This window comes from Vulpes vulpes, chromosome 4 (assembly GCF_048418805.1).
Source record: "Vulpes vulpes isolate BD-2025 chromosome 4, VulVul3, whole genome shotgun sequence".
NCBI lineage: Eukaryota > Metazoa > Chordata > Mammalia > Carnivora > Canidae > Vulpes > Vulpes vulpes.
Genome location: NC_132783.1, coordinates 9,024,761 through 9,052,428, shown reverse-complemented (window position 1 = coordinate 9,052,428; position 27,668 = coordinate 9,024,761). Strand labels below are relative to the sequence as shown.

The following is a 27,668-nucleotide window of genomic DNA, read 5'->3' as shown; positions in this document are numbered from 1 at the left end:
TTAATCAGGTAACCCCTTGCAGTCGGTTAGTGGCCTCCCTGCAACTTTCCCCCTTCCCCGTGATTTATTTCCACGATCGGCAGCAAAGGAAAATACCTTAAAGGAAAAAGAATGTTAGCGTCATTGGAAACCCCGCTCCGGAGAGAGGATGCCGCTGCCGTCGCTATTATGTTTTCGCATCTGCTGATGCAAACGGGGGAGCCTCTGTCTATTCCCTGTCGGTTCACCTGCGGCTGGGGACTGGGAACTTTCCGCGGCACAGTCCCCAGCGCGCGCCTCGGGACCTGCCGGGCTGTCCTCGCTCTCACACTCACACTCACCCCGGCCTCCCGCCCCGGCCCGGGTTGCGTCCCGCCCCCTCCCGGCTGCCGAGTGACGCGCCTGCCTGACAGCCGGGCTGGCCAATTGGCGGCGGCCCGGTGGGTGGTGCTCCTCAGCGATTGGTTGGCAGGTCGGGGGCGCTGCGCAAAAACAGAGAAGCGGAGCGCTCGGAGCTCAGAAACTGCCAGCCGAGATCACAGGCTCTGGGGCTGAAGCAGGAGGAGGGAAAGGACTGGAAGGAAGAGAGAGAGAGACAGAGAGAGAGAGAGAGAGGAGGAGGAGGAGGAGGAGGAGACAGGGTAGAGAGAAAGAGGCTTGGGAAGAAAACAGCAGGAAAGAAACTGCTCATCACTCTTAGGGACAGGCAAAGGATGCTGGAGAGGAGCGCAGAGAGGGGCAAAACTCTGAAAGCCAAAACGTACCAATAGAGCGAAAAGAGGAGGAAAATGCCAAGAAGAAAATGCATCCGGAGAAACGAAGAGAATGAAAGTTTTATGCTGCAGAGCCGTTCTGTGTTTTTCCGGCACAAAATTCTCTCGCTGTTTTTAAGCCCTTTTGCATTTGCCAGCCGTTGACATTGAGGCATGTTCAGCGGTGCCGGCTGCATCTCCTCTTCCTTCTCCTCTTCCTCTTCATCTTCCTCCTCCTCCTCCTCCTCCTCCTCCTCCACCTCCTCCTCCTCCTCCTTCTCCTCCTCCTCCTCCCTTTCCTCCTCCTCCTTCTTCTCCTCCCATCAGCAAGAAGACAAACCGAGGACAGTCTTGAAATATCGAAATTTCCTCCTTGGGATTTGCCAGCGCCGCGTTGCGCCAAGACTGTCGGAATAAAGGACGCTGACTATTGTATTATTATCTTATTAATCGGTCAGTGGGAAGATTACAGATGAGGAAAGGGGACGCCTGTCACCCTTCCTGCGCTAAGATTGAAAAATGAGGCTGAATTGGGGGAAGCCCTAAAATGAAGCAAAAGGAATAAGATTTTTAAGGACAGAAAAGCCACAGGAACACCCCCCCCCCCTCCCATACACACACACACACATAGGGCACTTTTATTTGTATTTTTTTTTTTTTAGATTTTTTTTTTTTTTTCCCGTGGTGGTGGGGGAGGTGATTGGGTGGCTGACTGGCTGCGGGAAGCTGCTTCCTTTCCCTTTGGAGATGATTGTGCTATTATTCTTTGCCTTGCTCTGGATGGTGGAAGGAGTCTTTTCCCAGCTTCACTACACGGTGCAGGAGGAGCAGGAACATGGCACTTTTGTGGGGAATATCGCTGAAGATCTGGGCTTGGACATTACAAAACTTTCAGCTCGCAGGTTTCAAACGGTGCCCAACTCGCGGACCCCTTACTTGGACCTCAACCTGGAGACCGGGGTGCTGTACGTGAACGAGAAGATCGACCGCGAGCAGATCTGCAAGCAGAGCCCCTCCTGCGTCCTGCACCTGGAGGTCTTCCTGGAGAACCCCCTCGAGCTGTTCCGGGTGGAGATCGAAGTGCTGGACATCAACGACAACCCCCCCTCCTTCCCGGAGCCGGACCTGACGGTGGAGATCTCGGAGAGCGCCACGCCGGGCACCCGCTTCCCCCTGGAGAGCGCGTTCGACCCAGACGTGGGCACCAACTCGTTGCGCGACTACGAGATCACCCCCAACAGCTACTTCTCGCTGGACGTGCAGACCCAGGGGGATGGCAACCGGTTCGCGGAGCTGGTGCTGGAGAAGCCGCTGGACCGCGAGCAGCAAGCGGTGCACCGCTACGTGCTGACCGCGGTGGACGGGGGAGGAGGAGGAGGAGGAGGAGGAGGAGGGGGAGGCGGAGGAGGAGGAGGAGAAGGAGGAGGGGGAGGGGGCCTGCCCCCCCAACAGCAGCGCACCGGCACGGCCCTACTCACCATCCGAGTGCTGGACTCCAACGACAACGTGCCCGCCTTCGACCAACCCGTCTACACTGTGTCCCTGCCGGAGAACTCGCCCCCGGGCACGCTCGTGATCCAGCTCAACGCCACGGACCCAGACGAGGGACAGAACGGCGAGGTGGTGTACTCCTTCAGCAGCCACATCTCGCCCCGGGCGCGGGAGCTCTTCGGGCTGTCCCCGCGCACCGGGCGGCTGGAGGTGAGCGGCGAGCTCGACTACGAGGAGAGCCCCGTGTACCAGGTGTACGTGCAGGCCAAGGACCTGGGCCCCAACGCCGTGCCCGCGCACTGCAAGGTGCTGGTGCGGGTCCTGGACGCCAACGACAACGCGCCCGAGATCAGCTTCAGCACCGTGAAGGAGGCGGTGAGCGAGGGCGCGGCGCCCGGCACGGTGGTGGCCCTGTTCAGCGTGACCGACCGCGACTCGGAGGAGAACGGGCAGGTGCAGTGCGAGCTGCTGGGGGACGTGCCGTTCCGCCTCAAGTCCTCCTTCAAGAACTACTACACCATCGTGACCGAGGCCCCGCTGGACCGCGAGGCCGGGGACTCCTACACGCTGACGGTGGTGGCGCGGGACCGGGGCGAGCCGGCGCTCTCCACCAGCAAGTCCATCCAGGTGCAGGTGTCGGACGTGAACGACAACGCCCCGCGCTTCAGCCAGCCGGTCTACGACGTGTATGTGACCGAGAACAACGTGCCCGGCGCCTACATCTACGCCGTGAGCGCCACGGACCGCGACGAGGGCGCCAACGCCCAGCTCGCCTACTCCATCCTCGAGTGCCAGATCCAGGGCATGAGCGTCTTCACCTACGTGTCCATCAACTCCGAGAACGGCTACCTGTACGCGCTGCGCTCCTTCGACTACGAGCAGCTCAAGGACTTCAGCTTCCAGGTGGAGGCGCGCGACGCGGGCAGCCCGCAGGCCCTGGCCGGGAACGCCACGGTCAACATCCTCATCGTGGACCAGAACGACAACGCCCCTGCCATCGTGGCGCCCCTGCCCGGGCGCAACGGGACCCCCGCGCGCGAGGCGCTGCCGCGCTCGGCCGAGCCGGGCTACCTGCTGACCCGCGTGGCCGCGGTGGACGCGGACGACGGCGAGAACGCGCGGCTCACCTACAGCATCGTGCGCGGCAACGAGATGAACCTGTTCCGCATGGACTGGCGCACCGGGGAGCTCCGCACCGCGCGCCGCGTGCCGGCCAAGCGCGACCCCCAGCGGCCCTACGAGCTGGTGATCGAGGTGCGCGACCACGGGCAGCCGCCCCTGTCGTCCACCGCCGCGCTCGTGGTGCAGCTGGTGGACGGAGCCGTGGAGCCCCCGGGCGGGGGCGGCGGCGGCGGCGGGGGCCCCGGGGAGCAGCAGCGCCCCGGCCGCTCGGGCGGCGCGGACGCCTCGCTGGACCTCACGCTCATCCTCATCATCGCGCTGGGCTCCGTGTCCTTCGTGTTCCTGCTGGCCATGATCGTGCTCGCCGTGCGCTGCCAGAAGGAGAAGAAGCTCAACATCTACACGTGCCTGGCCAGCGACTGCTGCCTCTGCTGCTGCTGCTGCGGCGGCGGCGGCTCCGCCTGCTGCGGCCGCCAGGCCCGGGCGCGCAAGAAGAAGCTCAGCAAGTCGGACATCATGCTGGTGCAGAGCTCCAACGTCCCCAGCACCCCCGCGCAGGTGCCCGTGGAGGAGGCCGGCGGCTTCGGCGCCCACCACCACGCGCAGAACTACTGCTACCAGGTGTGCTTGACCCCCGAGTCCGCCAAGACCGACCTGATGTTCCTGAAGCCCTGCAGCCCCTCGCGGAGCGCGGACACTGAGCACAACCCCTGTGGGGCCATCGTCACCGGCTACACAGACCAGCAGCCCGACATCATCTCCAACGGGAGCATTTTGTCCAACGAGGTAAGGCTGAAGCGCAAGGACCACCATCTCTCATCTCCTCCATCCGAAAGCCTCCTCTAGCCCGGCCCTTGTATCTCTGGTGCACTGTGTATTGATACTTAGGATACTCACTTCTTTGTATCTCTGTGGGGGGGGGGGGGGAGGCCGTCCCCCACCCCTTCGTCTGTAACCTAAACTTTTTCGTGTGGTCCCTAATCCCCTGCGCTCCACCCCTCCCTGCACATTGACTTTCATCCCCTCCCCTTCCCCCTCCTCCCTCCCTCCCTTGGTGCTTTGCCACCTTGGACCTTCCCTCTTCCCTCTGGCATCCTTCCTTTAAAGTCCTAACCCCTTCTCAAAAAAAAAAAAAAAAAAAAAAAATCTGAAAGTGGAGGGAAAAGTGCGCGGGGGTGGGGGGAGGGAGGGAAGAGCGAGGGAAATGCGGATGGAGGGACTTTCGGGCCCTGGCCAAGGTCTTCCCGCTCTTTGCGTTTGTCCCAGGCACTAATAAAGTCAATTCTGTTTGCTTTGTTTATCGATGCTTTGAGTCGCGCGTAAAAGTGAGCTGTGGATTGTCTGACTTTGCACAGCCGCCTAAACTCGAATGCATGTTTTAGCGAATAAGTTATCAGATCCTTGTCCTCCGACCTCGGGTTGCAGAAAAGGCTTCCGTTCGGCCCTGGACAGCATTTACAGCCGCCCTGGAAGCCCGACGCCCACACGGTGTGAATTTGAATGAAGTTGCCTTGGCACAGCCCCCTGTAAGCGTACACTAACTAACGGAAGGCTTAAGCAATTGTGACCTTAAATATATATATATATATATATACCTTTTAGCTGATCCTCACCTTTTGCCACTGTTCTGGGTAAATCGCTGCTGTTGGCTTTCTTCCTCAAGGAATTTGGCTTGTCAGTTCTGATCTCTTTTTAAAAGATGGGGAAGTGGCAAAGTTGGAGGGAGGGAGGGAGGGAGGGAGGGGGAGAACACAGCTGATTTGTGTACAAGAGAGTTGGGGCCAGAAGAGGTGTGTGGATGGTGGATGGTGGACGCTGGGGAGGAGAGTGCACAGGGCGTTTTGGAGGGGGAAAGGTATGGGGCTGGGGTGGGGGAGTGTGGATGATGAATTCCTTTCTCGGCAGGTTCTTTTATTTATTTGAGTCTCAGAGATTATTAATTGACTTTCATGAATATTTGTACAGCTCATTTGTATCTTAAGCACATTTTGAAAATAAACAACAAAATAATTCCATAAAATATCCAAACTTTTTGCTTATTGAGCGTGCTGTTTTTTCTTGTGTCAACCAGTATGCACCTGAACACTTTTTTAGGCCACTGAGGGAAAGACTGCAGAGTATACCTAGGTTGACTCTGTTAGGGACAGTAGTTTATGAGCCCTAGCTATGAGGTCATTTGCATTCTCTCCTTAAACACACACACACACACACACACACACACACACACGTTTAAAATTGGCTTTTTATTTTTGCAGGTTTTTTTTTTTTTTTACCCCTTTACTGAAAAGCTAGACTGAGGTGTCTCTGGATATCTCCCTCCCCTTACCCAGCAGTCACTAGCCTGAGGCCTTAGGGCAGCTTGCAAATGCATAAAACCGTACACAATTACCTAAACTAGACTCAATTCCTAACCTCAGAAGAGGACTGCTAGTTAAGCCCTTAGCATTCAAATGCTCTTGATTTATTTATTTTCTTTCTAGACTAAACACCAGCGAGCAGAGCTCAGCTATCTAGTTGACAGACCTCGCCGAGTTAACAGGTATGGACTCTTTTTTTTATCCCCCTAGCTTGGTGTATGGACAAGTTTACTACCTATGAAAGTTAGAAATTAGACGTATTATCCAATATTAGAATATAAGATGTATGAAAGCATCTCCAGCTAGGGCAGATCATAAATACTGTCTATGTTGGGGTTCCTGGACAATACATTAGAAATAGGGGTGTCTTTCATCTATATACAACTTACTGAATATATTTGAATATTTTATCAATTTATACTCTTAACACTACTTCTGATAGTCCCCCTGTTCCAAGGGTCTATATACTCTGTTTTATGACAATGATATAAACATACGCGTGGCTCTCCTCGCAGAATAATGACTAAACGTGACGTGCCTTATTAAAGGCTCCTACTGACTTTGCTCAGTTGTAAAGAGTTAGGCTGTAAGGTGATGAAAACTAGCTGTTCTGCAGGAATAAAGGCCACTGTGAGAGGTCTGTGAATCTGCAGCACCATTGGTGACCATGTGGTGGCAGAAGAATGTTTTCTGTGTTTCTTCACCTTTTTTAATTCTAATATTCACGTTTTTGTACTTCTAGTTCTGCATTCCAGGAAGCCGACATAGTAAGCTCGAAGGACAGTGGTCATGGGGACAGTGAACAGGGAGATAGTGATCATGATGCCACCAACCGCGGCCAGTCAGCTGGTAAGTGTGCTCAAAGGGCAATGCTGACTTTTATAGTTTGTTGTTGTTGTTGTTGTTGTTGTTGTTGTTGTTGTTTTCAAAGTAAATCTAGAAAGAGTGATGTCCTAGGTATTTTTTTTTGTAGGGTTAATGTTGCTAAGTCCACACCAGGAATATGGTGTCATTCTATGTTGATAATTACATAGTCAAAGAGGATTCTAAAAATGCCCCTTTGGGTACAGTTAGAGACTTACTGTGAAATATGTTAGAACATGAGCTTATTTCTTCCTTATGTGATGTTCTTTCGTGCAATTAAATTGAAATTCAAAAACCTATAGATTTCTCACCTGGTCCAGGCCTCAGTCTTCAGTCAATGAAGGTATTATTAGACTTGTTTATGGATGAGGTAACTGAAGATGAATGAAATTGATTGACCTGCACAAAGTCACAGAGAGTAAGTGGATGATGATTGGGAACTAGAATCCAAATTTCTTCCCTTTTGAGAGCGATGCATTTTGCAAGCCACTGAGTATTGAATGAGAGACGGAATGGTGATTAAAAGTCATGAACAGGCTGACAGCAAGGTCTCCAATGCTGGGTTCTTAGGCTTCGGTCCATTAGTAAACATTGGATAATGTGTATTTTCTCAAGCATCCGAGAAGCTTCCTCATATTTTCCTTGCGGTCCATGACCTGTCAAAATTTGAACCCCGTGCTTATTCGTATGTGAGGTTAATGATGCCTGCTGATAGGGTTGCAATGCGATACATAGATCTTTACATTGCTTATTTATTTTAGTTTACTTTTTCCTCTATGAATTTAACCGTGAAGTTTTATAGGGTGCTGATAACTCTATTTCCTAATCCTTAAAGAAAAACACTTTGAAAAATAAAATATATGCCTTATAATAATGAAAATGATTTCATAACGGTTGGATTTTCTTTCCACGTCATTGGCATTTCAACCGAGAAGGGGGCGAAGAGGGCTGGTTGATCTTTTTTTTTTTTTTTTTAACTTTTTCTTTTCTCATTGAGTCCTGTGTCTTTGTGACACGGAGAGAAGTGGAAAGGCAGATTAACTCTTGTGACTTATAAAAACATCCGTCACTGGGCCATCTCCAAACTCAACTCTGTCCCCTCGCTCTTGAGCTTCATTTTGGTTAATGATGTAACCCCAGGGTGGAAGAGTCCTCATTTTCGAGGTAACATCAGTCCTAGAGAGCACACATTCCTTAGCACACTTGGTGGACCTCTGAAGGGTGCTGAGGCAGTGTGTCAAAGGGCAGCACCCGCCCCACGGTCGCCTGGCAGCCGTGGTTACTGCAAGCCTCTCACTTGGCTAAAGTGTGCTGTGTCTGAGGCTGCCTTAGCCTTGGGAAACACAGTCAGGAGGGGGGAGTAAAAAGGCTGCTCAAGGGTCTCTTTATATTGCTGCAAGTCATTAATATGCAGACCTAATGAGACTTGAGAACTGCCAAGAATCCCCGGAGGTCCCTGCCCCTTGCGGGCCTTCACGCTAACTGAACAGAGCATCTATTTAGTGTCTGGGAACCTGACAACAAACCAGAACTTGCCAGAAGTTTATATTTGAGTACAAAGTCCCTTTCATTTTTGGCCTATATATGGCATATGATTTATTGTTACCTTTAAAAAGCTGTACATTCAGAATTGCTCGTTCCTGTTCCTTTTTTTCAGGGGTTCTAATTTGAGTTAGCCTTTTTAAACTTCTAAGACAAAAGGCTTAATATTAAAACAGAGTATCTGCTTGGTGTTTCCTTGGGTGCATTTTATTCTTTTCCCACTCCCCCACCCTCCCTCTGCTTTGTTTTTTTTTCTGTAGCACTCCAGTCTCAATGAACATTTCAATTAGTTTAGTTCCCTCAGACATAATGAGCTATAATAACCTAACCAAAAAGAAAGAGAAACGAATAAACATCTGCAAAAAGTGCTAAATTTGGAAGATGGATGGGAATAGAGTCTTATCAATGAGCCTTCCCAGTAGCTACTTTATTTCACAGGGACTCAGTGTTGCCATTTTGGTAATGTTTCTCTCAAATCATTTGAGATGTCAAAGCATTAGAAGGAAAACTTAAATGCCAAATTGTGTTCTGGAGAACATTTTCTAAAAAAGCAAGGCAGTTCATATTTTTCCTCAGCAGTGGCAAAAAAAAAAATATATCTGCCCTATCTTTACCTTATTAAACGTGAAAAGTATTACAGAATTAACGATTTATTTTGGTATTGCGTTGGCAGTTCTAGGGCAGCCACAACATACTGAGTGCAATAATCGCTGTTTTCGAATTGTAATGACACTCTTGTATTAAGAAGTCATCTCACCTTTGTGTGCTGAATTGCAATCAGACTTACTGTGTCTTAATTTTATTGTAAGAGTGATTTTGAAGTGTTTTCTTTTATAAGTATAAAACCCTAAATGCAGAGAATTGGAATGCATCGACTTAATGACTTTGCCCAGTCCATACTGATGTTGCGTACTGTACACTCTACAGCAAGTAGCGATAAGGTTTCCTAAAAGATGAGCCTATTTCAGGTGAAAAAGTACATCTGTTTTATTTTCTTGTGAAAGCCAGGTACTGATGATCTTCCCATTTTGTAATATTTAAGACACATTACTCATAGCGCATCTATTTCCAGGTTTAGGATATGGGAAAAGTTCACACTAATAAGCAAATCTTACTCAGCCAGTTTTTAGGGGGAGGACACCAGATTGTGATGGAGAAATGATACTGGAATTCTGAATTCCATTAATTAATTAATTAATTAATACTCTGAATTCTCTTCTTCAGTCTGTCCCTCACTCCATGTGACATTATATACACTATTGAGCTTTAGTGCTTCACCTGTTTAATCTTCCTACCTTTGTATGTAGCCCCAATTTCTTTTTCGATGTTAGCATTATTTTGTATTTATTTATCTAGATATGCCTTCTGTTTATTCTTCTATGAATAGTTTTCTTTTTTGTTCTTTCTCCCCTACCCCCCTTGCTTTTCTCCTTTCTAAAGCCATTTGCAGTCACCAATCTTGTTCATAGAAGGGCTTTAAACACGGAGGCAGCTGCACAGAGAATCACATAAGCTTTTTCAGTTTTCTACTGCACCTGGCTCCATGTGTGAAATTCTTCGGCTTGACCACTGCTCTCTGGCATTTTCTTTCTATAGCCTTGTCAAGGTGCTTTCCGTTTTTTTTCAGGGCACTATTGATGTATTGGTTGCATTTGGCAGAAGTCCAGGGAGATGTGGTAAATCTATGCATAAACCATCACAAGAGGAAAATCTGATTAATATGGCTTAAATAGCCAAAGAAAAAAAAAGGGTCAAAGTATACCTAAAAGAAATATAGTTTCAATTTTATTGTATGATTAGAGTAAAAGATTTTTTTTTCTGATTTGCAATACTGATACAAAAATTTTAGTTGCCTATTATTAAACATTTTAACGGTCTTGCAGGTACGTCTGAGGAGATATAGTTAGTTGTAAAATTTCCCTTGCCTCGTTTATTGAATATCTGCGGTATGCATACCATTAGAATTATCAATTCATTTTTAATAATTGCGCCTTCTTAAAAGATATATATATTGAAGAAGATAACCCTAATAAACAATTCTGTTAATCTTACTTGTTATGGTTTACCTGAAAATTGTCAAGTCACTCCTTCCTGTAAATTTTAATTTCAGTTACAAGTTTAGCTTCTAAATGTGTTTATTTTTTAACTAATTATTGAGATTGATATAAGACACATGGTCAAAATTTGGCTACACATGCCAAAAAGTGATTTGAATTGTCAGTATCTTAAGACTAGTGGATAAAGTACATCAGGAAATGTGTTCAGCTGTTTGCACAACTACTGCAATAGTAACAAGACAATGTTTGATTTATCACAAGTACAGATTTCCCTTTCACAACTCCAGTAAGAATTTAGATACAGGCAGATTAGTCACTTGTAAATAAAGTGACTTTACATGATTGATTGCAAAAGCTTATTCAGATTTCTGGTGAAAATATGAACTACAAATTGATGATACAGAAAGATTTATAATTGGAAAAAATACATGATAAAATATTAGAGAAAATGGAGAAAAATATAAACATTTTGAATGATAAGTAGGGAGCAGTTTTAATGTACATGTTTTGATTTTTTCATGAGTGAATCGTGTTCGTAAATACCTGCCTCCAAGCTATATTTTCCTAAAAACTATAGCAACTTTTGTGGTTATAATTTATATCTCTCCATTTTTTTGTGTTAAGTGGTTAAAGGAGGGCTGGAAATATCTTCAAAAAATGAAATATTGATTTTCCTTAAATTAATTTATCATGTTATGAAAATTTAAACATTTTTTATGAAGCCTTGGTGCACGAGGAAGAAATGTACATATAACTCTATATTATTACATTCCTCAGGAAATAGCACACATGGAGTACAGTTGAAATATTTTTGAAGTCACAGTTTTTTCTCAGTGATAACATCACTGCCTCTAAGGAACAAGTTTTACTCGCTGGTTAAAAAATATGTATTTTAAAATTTGTCTAAATATATCTTTGCATAACAGGCAGTCTATCATGTCAGCTGTCATGCCTTGTAGGACAGATTATTTCTGAGAGGTAGGAAAAATAAATAACTAGGAGAAGAAATTTCAAATAATGTGTATATGTTGAGATATTTCTTCAAAATTGCCAAAATTTCAAAACTGAGGTTTGGCCTGTATTTGTCCGCTGTACAAATCTGGCAGGTTCCGTAGTAAGGGGATTTGAATAAGAGAAACTAAAGATCAAGTTAAGTTTTCTCTTGGACCTTTTTTTTTTTTTTAATTTTTATTTACTTATGATAGTCACAGAGAGAGAGAGAGAGAGGGAGAAGCAGAGACCTAGGCAGAGCGAGAAGCAGGCTCCATGCACCGGGAGCCTGATGTGGGATTCGATCCCGGGTCTCCAGGATCACGCCCTGGGCTAAAGACAGGGGCCAAACCACTGCGCCACCCAGGGATCCCTCTCTTGGACCTTTAATTTGAGCTATTAAAATATTCCAAGAGCAATGTGGAAGGCATGCATTTTAATATGTCGCCTGCCCTATGATACCTGGCATTCCTGTGTATCGCGTAGTCACTTATCACAACAAAACTTAAATACACGTCTGCTTATTTGGTCATTAAATAATATATTTAATGGGACTGGTGATAAATGAAAAAAGATAAAATACTGGCTGTCTTTCAGTGACTCCCTGAAGTGAGGAATGGGAATGGGGACATTTATCTGGTTCTCAGACTATAGCGCTAAAAGGCAAATGGTTTGAAATTTATTGATGTGCTATTTGTTCTTTCTCTTTTAATTTTGTTTTGTTGCTCTGATATTCTCCTAATGAGAAATCGGTACACTTGCTCTATCAGTAAAGCTGGTGAAATACATTCATGCACAATTTGTGATCCCTTATCTTTCATTCTGGTCTTATAAAGCTGTGTATACTATTGCTATGGGGATCACACTTTAAAAGGACTCATTCATAAATTTACTAAGAACATTATATACAAGTGTTTTCTTCCTTCTGTCAGGTAAAATTGTTCTTCCAACAGAAAACTTTATCATGTTTCTCATTTTTCTTGTTATGCACATGATCTATTTTCTGTACAGGTTCTCAACTCATGAGAACTTGATTACATCACCTAAGGGCATTTTAACTAGCCTCTAATAATCAAAGAAGCTGAAACCCAAAAAAATTGTTAATTTCCAGAGAAGAAAATGGGCACAAAAAAACGCTCTACTAAAAGTCCTTCTAATATAATCAAACAATACCTTAATAATGTCGAGAGACTAGTTTATTAAAATTTTTCTATAAGAGAGACGATCATATTTAAAAATATGAGAGGCCTTGGATACAGGTACTTGAAAATATGTGAAAGATTATTAATGGTCTCATGCAGTATATTTAAAATGATATTCCTCAGTCATGTGAAGAAAAGTTGCACTAATCCCAAATTTCACATTACATACCCATCTTCTTCAGGGTCTAATAACACGGTTCGATCTTAGTATTTAGATTAATTCCACCAACTTCAAATTTAACATGACGAATTTAATTTTCAAACAAATAACTGCTCATCATAGTTTGCCTTTTAATAACAGTTCCGTCTATCCAAAAAGTCTTTTTTTTTCTCTCTCTCTTTCTCTAACACAGTGCAAACAGGGAGCACTCAGTATTCAAAATATACATTTTTCTGGTCATATAGCTTTAACCTACCTAGTATGTCAATATTTATCAGGGACATTTTCCTTCCCTTACACTTTTTCTTTCTACATATCTCCTTGAAGAAATAGGATAACAAACTGAGCTACTCTTGTGTCTAGAAAAGCATTGACATGTTTCACATGCTTTCTTAGTCTGGTTCCTTATCCTGGTTTCAGCTCACGTTTAAGTTCCTCAACAGTTCACTGATCAGTAATTTATTTCGAGGCTTATGCATGACAATTATCAATGGAACATTATAATCAAAGTCAGACTCGGCATTATACATAGTTTAATTTAAAATAAAAAAAAGTCATATAGTGAGATTAATATATGATAAGAAGCTTCGTTTTATTTCTTTAAACATAATTTACATAATTAACTGTTCTGAACTCCAAAATACTTGTGAATAATCTAGAAGATTAATACTCTGAAAAAATATCTTCCGTATTTTATACATACAAATGTTAACATATACACACAAACAAGTAAAGCAGTGCCATCGGGGGTTTATAAACTAAAACTGACTCAAGAGTTCAAATCGCTCGTGGCATTTATAAGAAGAAACAATCAAATGGGTTCATTAAATAAATATTAGTCTGTTGATTAAAAAAAGAAATTCATACTCATGCATTTGAGAGTTTCTTTTATACAGAATAATCATGCTTGAATTACTTTAAATTGATCCTGTTTAAAAACATGCAGAATAAATGTGTTAGTATGTTTAGAATAATATTAAAATGTGATTTGGGTTTATGTACTTGTTTTTCTGGGTAGGGATAGTTATCAAAATGAATATCTAATAGTATTCTATAATGCTCAAAAACCGTTACGCTTTGCTGAAGAAACTGAACTTTGAGTCATAATCAGATAATATGGAATAGTCTTGTCAATCTGTGGGAAACAATGAAACTTGAAGATGTCATTTGAAATCTTAGAATTCTCAGATTAGTAGGGAAACAGTTCTAGGTCTACTAGAACAAGTGTTTTCCAATATAGAACAAGTAATAAGGTATTTGTCAATAGTATCTGCAGCTGACTCACATTACACTTGATTACCTTGGTTTCACTAATTATAGTCATTTGTTCTGGGTTTGTCTGCAGTGGTAAATGATAAGTGGTTTGTCGTAATATGGGCTACCAGAATGTCACTGAAATATACCTTTTAGGGTCATTTTCTGAGAACCTAAGAAAGCATACTCTTGGCCACTCCTGAAATGTTTCATTCTTTTTTTTTTTTATCTAATCTAAATGTTTCATTCTTGTTATTTATTGGCTTGTCAATATGTGTGCCGTATTTCTGCTGAATTTCACTTTTTGTTTCATGTCCAGATTCCATAATCTAAAGATCATCGTTTATACGTCGCATAGTTCTGCTGTTTTTGTCTCTAAGAAACAGAAAATGTTGGATGCCTCATCATCATTAGAGATTGTGGATCAGAAAAGCTTTACGCCTTGCATTTTTCTCTGTTATGAATTTCACCAGAGATCTTTGAGTATTCACTCCTTTTCTACTCCCCTGTCCCTAGCTATTTAAATAATTTAGAGCCAGATTTTCTTTCCAGTACTCTGAGAATTTTAGAGACGTCTACCTGAGGGTCCTGTTTGCTAGAAGAGTCTAGCTCTTTGGAAAAAGAGTGCAAAGACATTTTTGGTTCCTGTGAGGTTAAGGGCAAGAAAACTTTGGCAGAACCCATTCAGCCAGCACTTTGCAGGCTCCCTGTCATCTCTCACGGTCGGGAGTCCTGTATCTGCAGTGTCTCTTTTTCCTGCTTACAGGTATGGATCTCTTCTCCAACTGCACTGAGGAATGCAAAGCGCTGGGCCACTCGGATCGGTGCTGGATGCCTTCTTTTGTCCCCGCCGATGGACGCCAGGCTGCTGATTATCGCAGCAACCTGCATGTTCCTGGTATGGACTCTGTTCCAGACACCGAGGTGTTTGAAACTCCAGAAGCCCAGCCTGGGGCAGAGAGGTCTTTCTCCACCTTTGGCAAAGAGAAGGCCCTTCACAGCACTCTGGAGAGGAAGGAGCTGGATGGACTGCTGTCTAATACACGAGCGCCTTACAAACCACCATATTTGAGTAAGTATTACATAAAAGGCTTTATCAAAGTATTCCCTTTGAGGGAGTGAGTTCAACCTGCCATGCTTCCCAGTAAGAATAGAAGAGTTCAAGTGGTTTTCAGAAACAAAGATAAAAGTGACTCTTGGAGGCAGGCAGCACTTTGCTGTGGAAAAATGAATATACGCAACAGGAAGGCAGGTTCCTGTGTCAGGACATGGTTGTTGACAACAGTCAAACATCACTTTGGATGTTGGAAGCATTTTTCAAATGCGCTTCTTATTTCCTTTGAATATTGCTCTCTTGCGTACTTGATTTCATTGTGTTTCGAAGGGCTTCGTTAAGATAGAAAAACATCTCTTGACACTGGAGTCACGGGGAGATTTCATTTTTTTTTTTTTTTTTTTATTGATGGCAGCATTATCGCACAATTGATCCTTCTTCCATAGTGGCATTACACATTTTGGGCTAAGTTAGGAAATCAGTGCAGCTATGACTTTGACTATTCAACACGATTCAGTAATATGTTCCTATGGAGTAGAGTCTCTGATCAGAATCAGAGCAACTATGTGATGGAAAGATATAGATAAAGCAATATTCTTTATTTACGTAAAAGGTGTTCTTCTAACACGGGGACATTAAAAATTGTACTCAGCTCTTTCGATATAGGAATCATATTCTTTAAGTGGATTATTTTACACAGCCACTGTGAAAATAAAATTTCGTAGAGATTCTGTAGTGTATTTCCTTTGAGGATCTTGGTAATGAAATTATCCTATTATTCTCTGCCACGTAGTTATCTTTTCCTTCTAGTTAATGGATAAATACCAGTGATAATTCAATAGTTTGGTCAAACCACATAAACTAATATGTGAAAAGGATGCAACTCATAAAAACTCAGTCAAAAGATGACTTTAATCATGTATATCAAATCCAAAGTACATGGTGTCTTCTTTCTTTCATCTTCTAGTACCAAAAAAATCATGGAATCATAAGCTAGGAACAAAAACGAGGCAGATTGCAGATGTATCATTTCTTTTATGATTTATGGACTGGGAGGGAAATAGAAAAAAAATACTGAAAGGAAAGAAAAAAAACTTGAAGAACATATATTTCAGCTCTTATGAATGTATATATGAAAGGCGCGAATGGAAGGCATTGAGGACAAGACTACTACTCTAGACACTGATAATAAGAGTAGACAAGTGTTCTATGAATAAAGGAATAGAGCTGCCATTGGATACATACGCTGTGATGGCAATGATGATTAAACTGTTTTATGAAAGATTGCCTTCAGCTTTTCAAATTAGTTGGAAATACCTTTACCCCACGCATGATACAGTATTTTAGCATTTCAGAACCAAATAATTGCTTCTGTGTATGAACCATTGTATTGCTTTCTTTTTTGAAGTCATATAATACAAGGAGAGCACATATACTTAAGGAAAGTATCGAAATGTCTAACAATTACTATGATGAAATTTGTATGCTAAGGTCCTAAAGTTTAGTTTACATGTCTACACACATTAGTGATGTAAAATCATTACACGTGTTGCGAGGAATCAAAGAATTCATATGTTATTTAATTAAGAAAATGGTTTGTTTTCATAATAGTCAGATATAGGAGAATAAATTACTTTTTAAAAGCTTTTTTTTTTTTTTTTTCCTGTTTTAGCCAGCTCATACCACTCTAAATTTAGGGTTTGGGATAAAGTGTGACCTGGGTGAAAAATAAGCAGAAATAGAAGTATTTTGCTGTTCTTACTTATACTCTCCTTAGTTCTTCATAGAACTTTAACTTTTAGTGTTTAATGTTATCTTAGGCTCACAATTATCTTTAAAATTATATCAAGGTTCTGATTTAATAGACACAGTCAATTTTATGCTTAATTTGTTAGTATAAACAACAAGTTAAAACCTTTCCTGACCATTTTGCCCTAAAAATTCACATGGAGATAGTTGTTAATACTTGTATTATTTATCATCAGGAATGGGAATATTCTCATCTTCTAAACTGAAAAGCATGTCCCTTATGTAATTAAGCTGAAAACTTGACACCTACAACTTATTTTTAATCAGAATGTTTAAGTAATTATTGAGGTAGTAGTTTTCTTTTGCTGAATATGCTTTTAGTTCTTTAGTGAACATACTGTGTATTTAATGTTAAGAAAAGCAGCTGTGTATTTAGTCATTTTTGTAAAGCTCTAAAAATAAACCCTAATGAAGCTACCACTGTCATTTATAAAATGATCACAAAATGGTAATATGCTTAATAATGCAAATGAGATCATTGTATACACAAGAACGTCCCATTTCTATACTTCTGGTTGTTAAATTTAAAATTAAAAATCGCAAGAAACCAACTTCTACCCAAAAGTGCGTGCATGCACATGTTAAAAAAATGTCATTTGTGATTCTTTTCAATGCCCAAATTCAACTATATTTCCTTTTTTTTCTTTTTAACGTGTAAGAAAAGATCCATGAAGAGTATACATGATGCATTTAGTGAAATGGAAGTAATTTTTTAAATCAGGAATAATTTTGAAAATGTCTATTCAAACTCGTTAGTCATGAGCACTTTATGATCATGCTTGCTCATATTTTCGTTATAATGTTGTAGTTGGTTAATACTCAGATTAAAAACTAAAGGGATACACTGAAAGATTGAAGAGATTAAACATGTGGAATATTGTTGTATTCAAAACTGTGTTTAGATTATCTTAAAATGCTAATGAATTTTAGCTTAGCTTTACCTTTTTTAGAGAAATAAAAAAAATAGTAAAATATCACCTTAACTTTTAATTAAAAAATAATTACTGTTTTTGATACATATTAAAATGAAACACGAAAAAAATTATTACCTGGAGTTTAAAAATAACGCCACATTTTATCGTGGAGAACTCAAGAATTTCTTTAGTACTATAGACATTATTTAAAATAACAGTCTTTCAAATGACACATTATACGGAAAGCAACCTGGATAGTCTCAGCCAATATGGAGCATAAAAACAATTGAAGTTCAAGAATATATTGTTAAAAGCTGTAATATTAAGATACTTTAGAAAACCCCAATAGTTAAAACAGTATCTTTAATATTACTTTTGCAATCATCCTTGCTTATAATTTTGGCTTCACATTTTAAACATCATGGCTTATGACTTTTGTCAGTAAATAAGCATATCTTTTCGCTCAAATCATACACAGTACAGTAGTTAAGGTGTAAGACTTTATTACTTGGAAACTTGTTGATTTCTTGTCAATAAACATAATCAGTGCCTAAGAATTGACAACAGTCAAAAGACAACCAATGAAATTTCATCTAAACTATTTATGAAATTCTTTCTTTCATTTCATGGGTCGTACAATAATAAATTACATTGAATGAAATGAAAAAATACATTGACCTAAAAAAATTTAAAACTCTAAATCCATGAAATTTTCTAGACTCAAGGGACTGTAGGGAACCATTTATTGAAGTGTCATGGTCCATCCTGTGTTCACATTACACAACATTTTGACTAGTCCAATATGCCAAAAAATTACTACTTATCTCCTGACCTAATTTTATTTTTGCCTACTTTTTGAGTCCTTTTGAAACTTCAATTCGACTCAATCTTAACATAATACAAGAAAAGATGTCAGAACTTTGAAATATGCCTCTTGAAAAACTGCTGACACTTTACCTAGAATTTTTTTTCAGTAAACCTCATTTTGAGAAAATTCTTTTGGGCATCTATGTTATTTCTATGGTGCACTTCAAGTTTTCAGCTGATTAAAATTGTAGAGTATGTTTTGTTTAGACACATCACTTTCAATCCCTTCATTATCTCAATCTGCCTTCTGTGAGTTTTCATAATTTGTTGAACTCGATAGTGTGGTAAGAGCATACATTAGATTCAAAATAAAACAACTTTTCTTATTGGTACACATTACCCTCACTATTTACGAGTCCCTGTATATGTTTTCTCTGAGATTTCTATATTCCTGTAATGTCATAAACAGCATCACTTTATGAAACATTAAAGTCCACAAATAACACTATTATCCATGGCCTTTTTAACATTTCTGTTGCATAGGTCCATACATCACTAAATGAATGGTCATCTTTTTTTAGGATTTTTTTTCCTAGTACATATGTTAATTTCTGTTCCCTTTTTATCTAAGTTGTGTTGATTTTTTATAATACCCTATTTCTGAGACTTTTGCTTCTCTCACTCTTTTAAGGATAGCTCTAGATTTGTGAACCCAACTTTTTCACTTTTTTAGTTTATCCCTTTATGACAAATCTCTGGCCTTTGAATCACACTAGTCCATCACATTTGTTTTTCATCAAATTCCCTTGTTTAGTAATTAAGAATTGAACTCAATCAAAATAGTTTACTCACCTGAACTCAGTGATTAGAAAATAAATGAAAACTCAGGGCCAGAAAAAAACAAAACAAAACCCAAACCCAGTTCATATTCTCTGTATATCTACTGTTAGATTTAATGTTTACTGAATTTTATGATATTTTACTTTAAAAAAATGATAATCTAGTCACGGTTTATATCATTACTCCAGTTAGCTATGCAGCACCCTGGAACCTTCCTGTAACTCCAGATAAATGAAATATTTTCACATCATCTGATTTCTTGTATAGTTGTTCAGTAATGGTCTACCTCAATTAGTAGGACTTCAAGTGAAATCTATAAAAATCCTTCTGAGGTGAACATTCATTTTACACCTATACATCTGACAATTTCTGTAGGCAGCTTATTTTTCACTTATTCAGACATCAGTGCTTCTCGGTGACTTATCACGTCATTCAAAATTTGTGTCTTTGGGTGCATTAGAACTGGTTAGTATCCAATACTCTCTTGGCCTATTTAGACTCATTACCCAGCTGTACATACTATAAATGCTAAATAATTATGTGATTAAAAAATGAATGAATAGCTAAATGAGTGTTTTTAAAGTACCCAAATAATCTTTAATGCTGTCATTATACTTTCATTTACACACATGTCTGCCCATAGGTTTTATTTTTTTAATCTCTAGGCAAACTTTTTTTTTCCAATTTTTAAAATATGTTTTAAATTAGTTATATTTCTCTCGTGCTATTACCCACGAGTTTTTACAAGGGGAAGTAGATTGTGAATGCATTCAAAATATTGAAATGCACCTAATCAAAGTGCTTTGTAAAATATGATGGAGTTTTTCAATACCTGGGGACTTAAAACTCCTCTTGATTCATTCTAAGAACTTCTATTATATTCTAAAGAGGTGTTAAATTTGTTTCATACTTGTCAACTTTTTTAGAATTTTAAACTCCCCTTTCTTACCAGATCTTTGAGATAATCTTTCCTTGACATATTTTATTTACTAGCAGCTTTCATAGATTAGGCCTCATCTTTCACTTCTTTGTAAAGCTAATAGTTATAAATTTTCATCAGTTTAGTCACTTATTTTTCTTACATAATTCTCATGTAGGAATTATTTATTTGCATGTTATTAATTATATTTTCAAACTGACAGATATGTAGTTAAATAAAAATATACTTAAGGATATAGAGAGAAGACTTAATTGGTAACAGTAATTTATATCTTTATTCAGTATTTTATTTGCACTCCTTAGTATGTGGGTCTCCATCTATTATTTAAAGCAGTTTATTTTGTGCATATTTTGCATTTTATTGATCTAACATTTAGCATATTAATATTATTTATATACCTCATTTTATATTACAGATCATTTCCATCCTCTTTCTTATTTTGTACATTGGAAGTAAATCCTTATAAGCCTTGTCCGTCATGTGAGCCTAACAAAGGAAGATTATCAATTAAAATATAAATAGAATTATTCAATGAAAAGGATTATCTACTTGGGATATTTTCCTGCCTCATCATACTGAAGATGTGTGGGTCAAAATTTAAATGCATTAAGATATAAAGATATTGTAAAGAAGTCTGGAATATACAAATTTAATTGCTTATAAATATCATTAAACATTATTCAATACTCAATGTGCCAGACTTTTTTTTGGGTGAGTCTGCGTCTTCTGAGTCCTTTTAATAGGAATTAGACAGCATCATTTGGACAATATGGCTTGGAAACTGTTTTGGACTGTGAGGTTCTTGTTCAAGATTAAATAATTTTATCAAATCAGGACTATACTCAGCATAATGGGAGTCTATTTAATGTTTCCCAAAGTATAATAAAAATCTTGGAAGTTTTATATCAAGATCCAATAAGACTCCCTAAATCCTGCATTAGTGGGCCTCTAATCATCTAATCAATTTAGGTGGGGACAGTATAGAGGATTTGAAAACATTTAAACCTAAATGTAATTATGTTCAAAAGGATCTAGATAAAGAGAAATTATAAGCTAGAAAACTTCACAGATAAAAATCAGGGTTTTATTTCTGATTCTTTCATCAATACATTATATGGGATTAGGTTTGAACATTATAGCTAGGCACATAACCATATTCTTTCTCCTAGAGATACTTTTCTTTTAAGTGTGAAGATTGAAAGAGTATATGTGAACTTAATTTCAACAAAATTTCCATAATCTGTAGAGTTATTAAATTATCAATGACAAAAAAAATTATCAATGACAGCTTTTAAGTCATTGAGTTCAATAAGTAATTGTAAACATATCTTCTGTGTTCTATTTCATGAGTCTGTTGTATGGACACATTTGTGCCTATATGCATCCCATATAGAAGAATTTAATTTTTAATTTTATTTATCAATTATCAGAGGAGAAACAGAGCATAATTATTTAACTAATGACTACTTCATTATCAGAAGCTGTTAAATATAATAATATGGTGTTTTTTGAGAAACAGACAAGTGACATAATCGATTTCGGTCTGTTTATCTTTTAAGGTACTAGTTGTACTTTTTGAGGCCCAGTTCCCATTGCGTAATGCAGCAAAATTAACCATTACACTGTAGGGGAAATAGATGTTTGTATTCTGAGGAAAATATTATTGTTGCTGTTTGTACAAATAGGACTTTTTTCCTCTTTTCATGTTGCTATTAGCCAGAATCCTACCCTAGATTCCAATATTACCTGTGCTGGATATCTAATGGTATATTTTACACATACTAGAAAAGTGACTTAGTTTATCATCAAGTAGTTGAAGATTCATATTTATTCCAATATCTATATTTAAGCTGAAAGCTAGATAAAGACTGCATTATTCATAAAAAGTATTTTTTGTTAAAGTTTTCAAGAAGTGTACTAAAAAGGGAATAAAAAAGACCCAAGCCCAGGAGAAATACATAAATGAAGTCAATATCAAATATCTTGAGTTATTTCTTGAGTTAAATTTTGAATCACCCTGGTTAAAGAAATAGCCATGGTGAAGGGGTTCTTTGCGATCTCACTAAACGTATCATTGGGTTTTGTCTCAAAGTGCAATACATGGTAGAAAGTTCTGAGTCAACACAGCAACAGTCGATAATAAATTGTACATAATAAATTGTCTTGATAGTACACACCTGATGGTGTATATAAGATAAAATTTTTCACATGTAGGTTTGAGCAAAATAGCCTTAGGAATAGGACCATAGATATGAAGGTTAATGTTACAGTTTAACTGTTGCTGGCATTTTATTCTTAGAAAGCGTGTAGAAAATCTGGAGGCTGAACTGTAAGATTAGTAAAAAATTATTGTGCTTTTCTTCCCCACTATTAATAAACCTTTGCTAGTCACTAATGGTGTGGCTTTAAGGTTTATTTGCCAGAGAAAAACTCATCAGATGAATACACTGGATATCATGAAATCTAGTTATCTTTTGGTAGATATGTCCTGATTCTAGAGTTAACTCAGTCTTTTTGATAAGAACAATGGCAATAGAAAACAATATTACATAGAATCTACAGAATTCTACTGAATTATACTTTTAGACATAAAAATGATGGCTAATTTCAAGCATATACAAAAATAGAAAGAATAGTACTAAACTCTCCATGTTCTCCAGCCTAAACAATTATCGATTCTTGGCCAAGTTTGTTTCATCCAATGCTAAAACATTTTCTTTTCACTCAGATTTTTAAAGCAAATCCAGAGATCCTACTGCTTAATCCATTAATATTTCAGCATATGTTTATTAAAGATAAAAGTCTATTTTTATCACTACTGCAAGAAGAGTATTCCTTTTTTAAAAAGTTCTCACTATCATTGTCTAGTAATTGTTCAAATTTCCATACTTTCTCCTAAGTAATATTTACATGTAGATTTATTATTTATATTTTTCTCATAAATATTAATGCCATTTACATTTAACTAATTTGATTCATGATTAAAATAAGCTCCATACATAGCAATCTATTTTTATTTTTAAACTTTTTATAAAAGTATAAAATACTTGTAGAAAAGAACAAAATCACAAATGTATATATAACCCAAGTTTTCACAAAATGAGCTCACTTGTGTAATCTGTGACCACAGCATTAACTGGGTATTGTGTTCAGTAGTCAAAACATTACTAGTACCTCAAAAAGTCCTGTATTTTGTCCTCTTCCAGCTACTACCACCTCAGGGGGTGCCACTGTCCTGGCCTCTAACCAAAAATTAATTTTTCTGGGTTTTTAATTTTCTATCATTTGAATAAATGAAATAGAATAATATATGTGTTTCCCTAAAGTGTAATAGCCAGTTATTCTCTCTGATAATACAGGGTAAGCAATCAGCAGAGCCTAAAATAAAACAATGTGTAAGCTAAAAAGACAGGTTAGTTAGCATGTGTTCTCCTTGCACATGATTTCTCTTACTATTTTTGGAATTCTTAGCATGTCTGGTCATTCAGAAAATGCTTGGTACCTGTCTTTATATCCTCCTTATTGATGGAAAATAATCTATTAATTTAGTGGTGTTTTATAGAAGCAAATATTTATATGTTCATTTGAATACCAGACTATAATGAAAGAGAAGAAAAATTGAAATGTCTGTATTTCTCATTTCTTTGAGTCTGGGTTAGAGGATTGTGGCAAATTGGCATTCATGATGCTAAAGGGACACTTACTAAAATAAAGAGATTAACATTTTAGAAAATGGCATATCTGAAGAGTTTAAAAGGATTGAGGGACTGTGAATTGAGAAGAAAGGGGGAGAGGTGACTTAACAAATGTTAAGTGTTAAACAAATACTACACAGATAAGATAGCGATCGGTTAATCTGTCTTTCTTGAGAGCAGAAAAGAGAAAATGGAGCTATATTGCATCCCGAGAGATGTAAATTACACATTATGGGAAATATTCTGACCCTGACATTGGTATTTGCTCCTGAGAGATATGGAAACACTATACCTAGAGAGCTTTACAAACTACCAAAGTAGACAGCATATGTCAACTGTGATTTGGTGGAATGGCACTTTCTAGCTCTGAGATGTATTTCCTGCAGAACCCATTTCCCAGCACTGGGGCTGGTGAGGAGGGAGTGAAGGGGATAAGGCTCAGTTTTACCAGAGGATGAAGGGAAGACAATTGATAAAGCCTAGATTTTGATCTATGTCCTTCCCTTCCTGTTTCTGTGTTGATGACTTCTTATTTTCTTAGGGATTTTGAAAGGACAAAAATTGGTTTTATGAAGACTTCTTTGTTCCCCTCACACATGGAATTGTAACAGACAATTAAATATCCAAGACTAGAAATTAAGAAATCATAATTTTAGAAGGAAATCTGGGGACATGTATAGAGGGCAAAAGTGGAGTATAAAATGTCTGTTATATTATATATATATATATATATATACACACACACATATATACATATATGTATGTATATATATGTACATGTGCAATATATAACATATTTTGTATCTATTAAAAATAAAATATTGTATCATTACAAATAAAAATGTAAGGCTCCATGTTATATATAATAATAATTTATAAAAGGGAGAGAGAGGAGAATAGATTTTAAGTATCCTACTGTATCAAATAAATAATCCTTATTGAACTGGCTTATTTCTTCTATAATAAGAATTTTCCACTTTTGGTATCATATTATCTTCTGCTGAATTTTAAGGAAAATCCTTGGTGTCAGCTACCATGAAATGGCTCACAATTAAGTAAAAAACGGAAACCGCCATTAATAACGATTTGAGGTCAAGCTGCCCATTTCTTAAACTTAATAGTACTATGTGCTTTCTTAACTATTTTGGAAGGTATAGCAAGCACACTGTATATGATCATTACTTTTTGGTTTGTTACTTTGGAGAGTAAATTAAAATGTAGACTTAGCTTGGCAACATGGAAGCATGAATTAATTACACACTTAAGAAAAATAAGATGAAAAGAAAAATAATCAGATGGGAAATTGTATTAGCTAAACATTAAGTCTAAATTTAATAACAGTAGTAGCTATTACCGAGTGCACATTTTATAGGCATGAAAAGATGAAATAAGACACAATAAAAACACCGATTTCATAAATACACAGCCAATGTTATAAGGTGATAGTTATTTTTATCAAGCAAGGGTGATGAAATAATTTCTGATTTAGAAACATGGATATTTTGTGATTATATAAATATACTTAATTTTATAGCGGCAAAGGAGTTTGGTATTAAGCAACGTAGAAATGCCTTTTTTGATAGACTGGAATGAATTCTAACTCCTTTGAACTTGAATTAAGCGAAGGATTTAGGAAATCAATATTTTTTAATTACATATAGAATGGTGTGAAGATAATTATTTTTCAAATTATAAGAACAAAATATTGACTCATTGAAATTACTGAGAAAGGTAATTTTTTAAGAAAATTACTTACTTAGAATTATTACTTAGAATTAGTAATTCTTACTTAGAATTATTTTTAGGAAATGCTTGATGTTAAATAATTTAGTTTTCAGTTTTTGCATTTACAATTGAGCCTGGGATCTAGGGACATAATCCTTGAGAACTTATATTGCTTGCTTTGTAAGAATTCTTCATAGAAATTATGTTTTCATGAAGCTTATAGAGAAGGTGTTCTAATATATCTATTACGGTGAAATATTATCTTCCCCTTAAATGAAAACATTTAATGTAGTTTATAAAAGACATATTATGTTTCTCTGAGGTTAGTTTTAACTCTATGCCCTTTATTAATCTTTCAAAGTTTTTCATATCTCAGTTACTTTCTAATTTCAGAGGGATGTCAAGAGGTCCTATTACTTGTAATACTATTAGTTATCCTAAAGTAGTGCCATGGTGGTTTAAAGCTGTAGGAAAAGTTTTTAACCAGCTGCTTTAGGCATGTCTTCCCAAGCTACTGACAAAAACAGTGTGACCCATATTCAAGAAAAATTATCGTTGAGCACCTACTATATATTCCAGGCACAGTGATTTTCAGTTTTGTTTGCCTTAGAACTAGATTACATAAATGTCCTGCAGGACAACTATGTAGGAAAATGATTATGGCTCCTGAAGTCATCACAGACAGATGTGAAAATAAGATCAATACCTTAATTTAAATACAAATGTAATAATGGAATCAATTGAAATACTCTTGAGAGATATCCAAGGGAAAAACAGAAATACTGAGAACCTTGGTTGCAAATGTAAAGGGCATCAGATCAAGTTCATTATTAGTGATCACACATAGCCTCATGCATCCTCATTCAGTCGAAGGATACAGTATCTTCTCTGTGGATCAACATACTCGGATCAGATCATCTTAGTGTCGCCTCTCTCTGCGCCATTCTAGAAATATGCAAAAGCATTTTTAATTATTTATATCCTTCCACCCTATACCTCATGCCAACTACCAGCCATCTTTTGAGATAATTCTAAAAAAAAAAAAAAAAAGAATAAACCGACCTGAGGCATATTATAACACTAGCAAAAAGTTCTCAACTTCCTTTAAGATGTACATGAAGCACAGCCTACTTTCTAGTTGGGTTGTGATCTTGGCAAATACTCAAAAAATACCGTAGTCTTATTATTTTGGGGATACATCTTCTTAAGCATCACTGATTTTATCCATTTTGACTTTGTGATCACTTGGAATTTTTAATTTCAGCAAATATCACTTTCTGATTTTGTTCTTATGGTATGTGTGTGCTTCCTTTGGACTTGCATCCTACTACATAATTACAGGAGTAGGTCTTTATACCTGTCCTCGTATCAGAGAAGTGATGTAGTATAATTAAGAGCTCTGGTTATAGGGCCAATCTGCCAGCGTTCCAATACTGATCCCGCCAGTTCCTAGCTGTGTGACCTCCGTAATTTCTTTAACCTTCCCGTAACTCATTTACCTCATCTGTGACATAGATCCTCAAAAGCTCATTGTAGAGATTAAATTATTTAACATATCTAAAGCATTGAGTTCCTGGCCCAAAGGAAGCACTCATTAAGTGTTCACGGCAACCATATATTCAGTTAAAATTGGAACAATGACATCAGCCTGAGTATGGAGAAAATTAAAATTCTAGCTTAAATAGAACTAATTATGCTTTCTTTTACTCCCAGAGAAAAATCAGACTCCAAATGTTCTTTTCACGATATATCACTATTTTACATCTGCAGTATATATTCTTTCACATAATACATATGTTTTAAAAGTTCTGTATCCCTATTTTTCTTTTTCATCTGTGAAACCAGTGAAACCGATTGAACAGAACCAAAGGTATAATGCCCAGCAAAGACTAGATTGTATTCATTTTATGGTGATGTTAGTCACAAACCACAATCATTTTTTTTTTTAATTTCACATTCTTCTTATTTTATTTGTGTGTTAACAATGACTAAAGATATTTGATTAGGTACGACAAATGGCAAAAATAATCCGACAAAGAATACACATTTGAGATGACAGATTCTTATTTTAGTATAAGAAGCAGCATATATTTGAAAGTAAAGAATTTATATTT

General features: G+C 38.4%; 1 protein-coding gene across 3 annotated transcripts in view; it reads left to right on the top strand.

Moving 5' to 3' along the window:
- Positions 1–1,279: 1,279 nt before the first annotated feature.
- PCDH10 (protocadherin 10) overlaps positions 1,280–27,668 on the top strand; it is a 60,769-nt gene continuing 34,380 nt past the window's right edge. The window contains exons 1-5 of one of the 3 annotated variants that reach the window (XM_072755249.1): positions 1,339–4,130; positions 5,825–5,883; positions 6,444–6,550; positions 14,537–14,842; positions 20,550–20,825. In XM_072755249.1, coding sequence (XP_072611350.1) covers positions 1,479–4,130; positions 5,825–5,883; positions 6,444–6,550; positions 14,537–14,842; positions 20,550–20,590 — 3,165 coding nt within the window. In that variant the 5' untranslated portion in view covers positions 1,339–1,478 and the 3' untranslated portion in view covers positions 20,591–20,825. Of the gene's footprint in view, positions 4,131–5,824; positions 5,884–6,443; positions 6,551–14,536; positions 14,843–20,549; positions 20,826–27,668 lie in introns of those variants that run through there. The other 2 variants (XM_072755252.1, XM_072755251.1) reach the window with 2 other exon arrangements.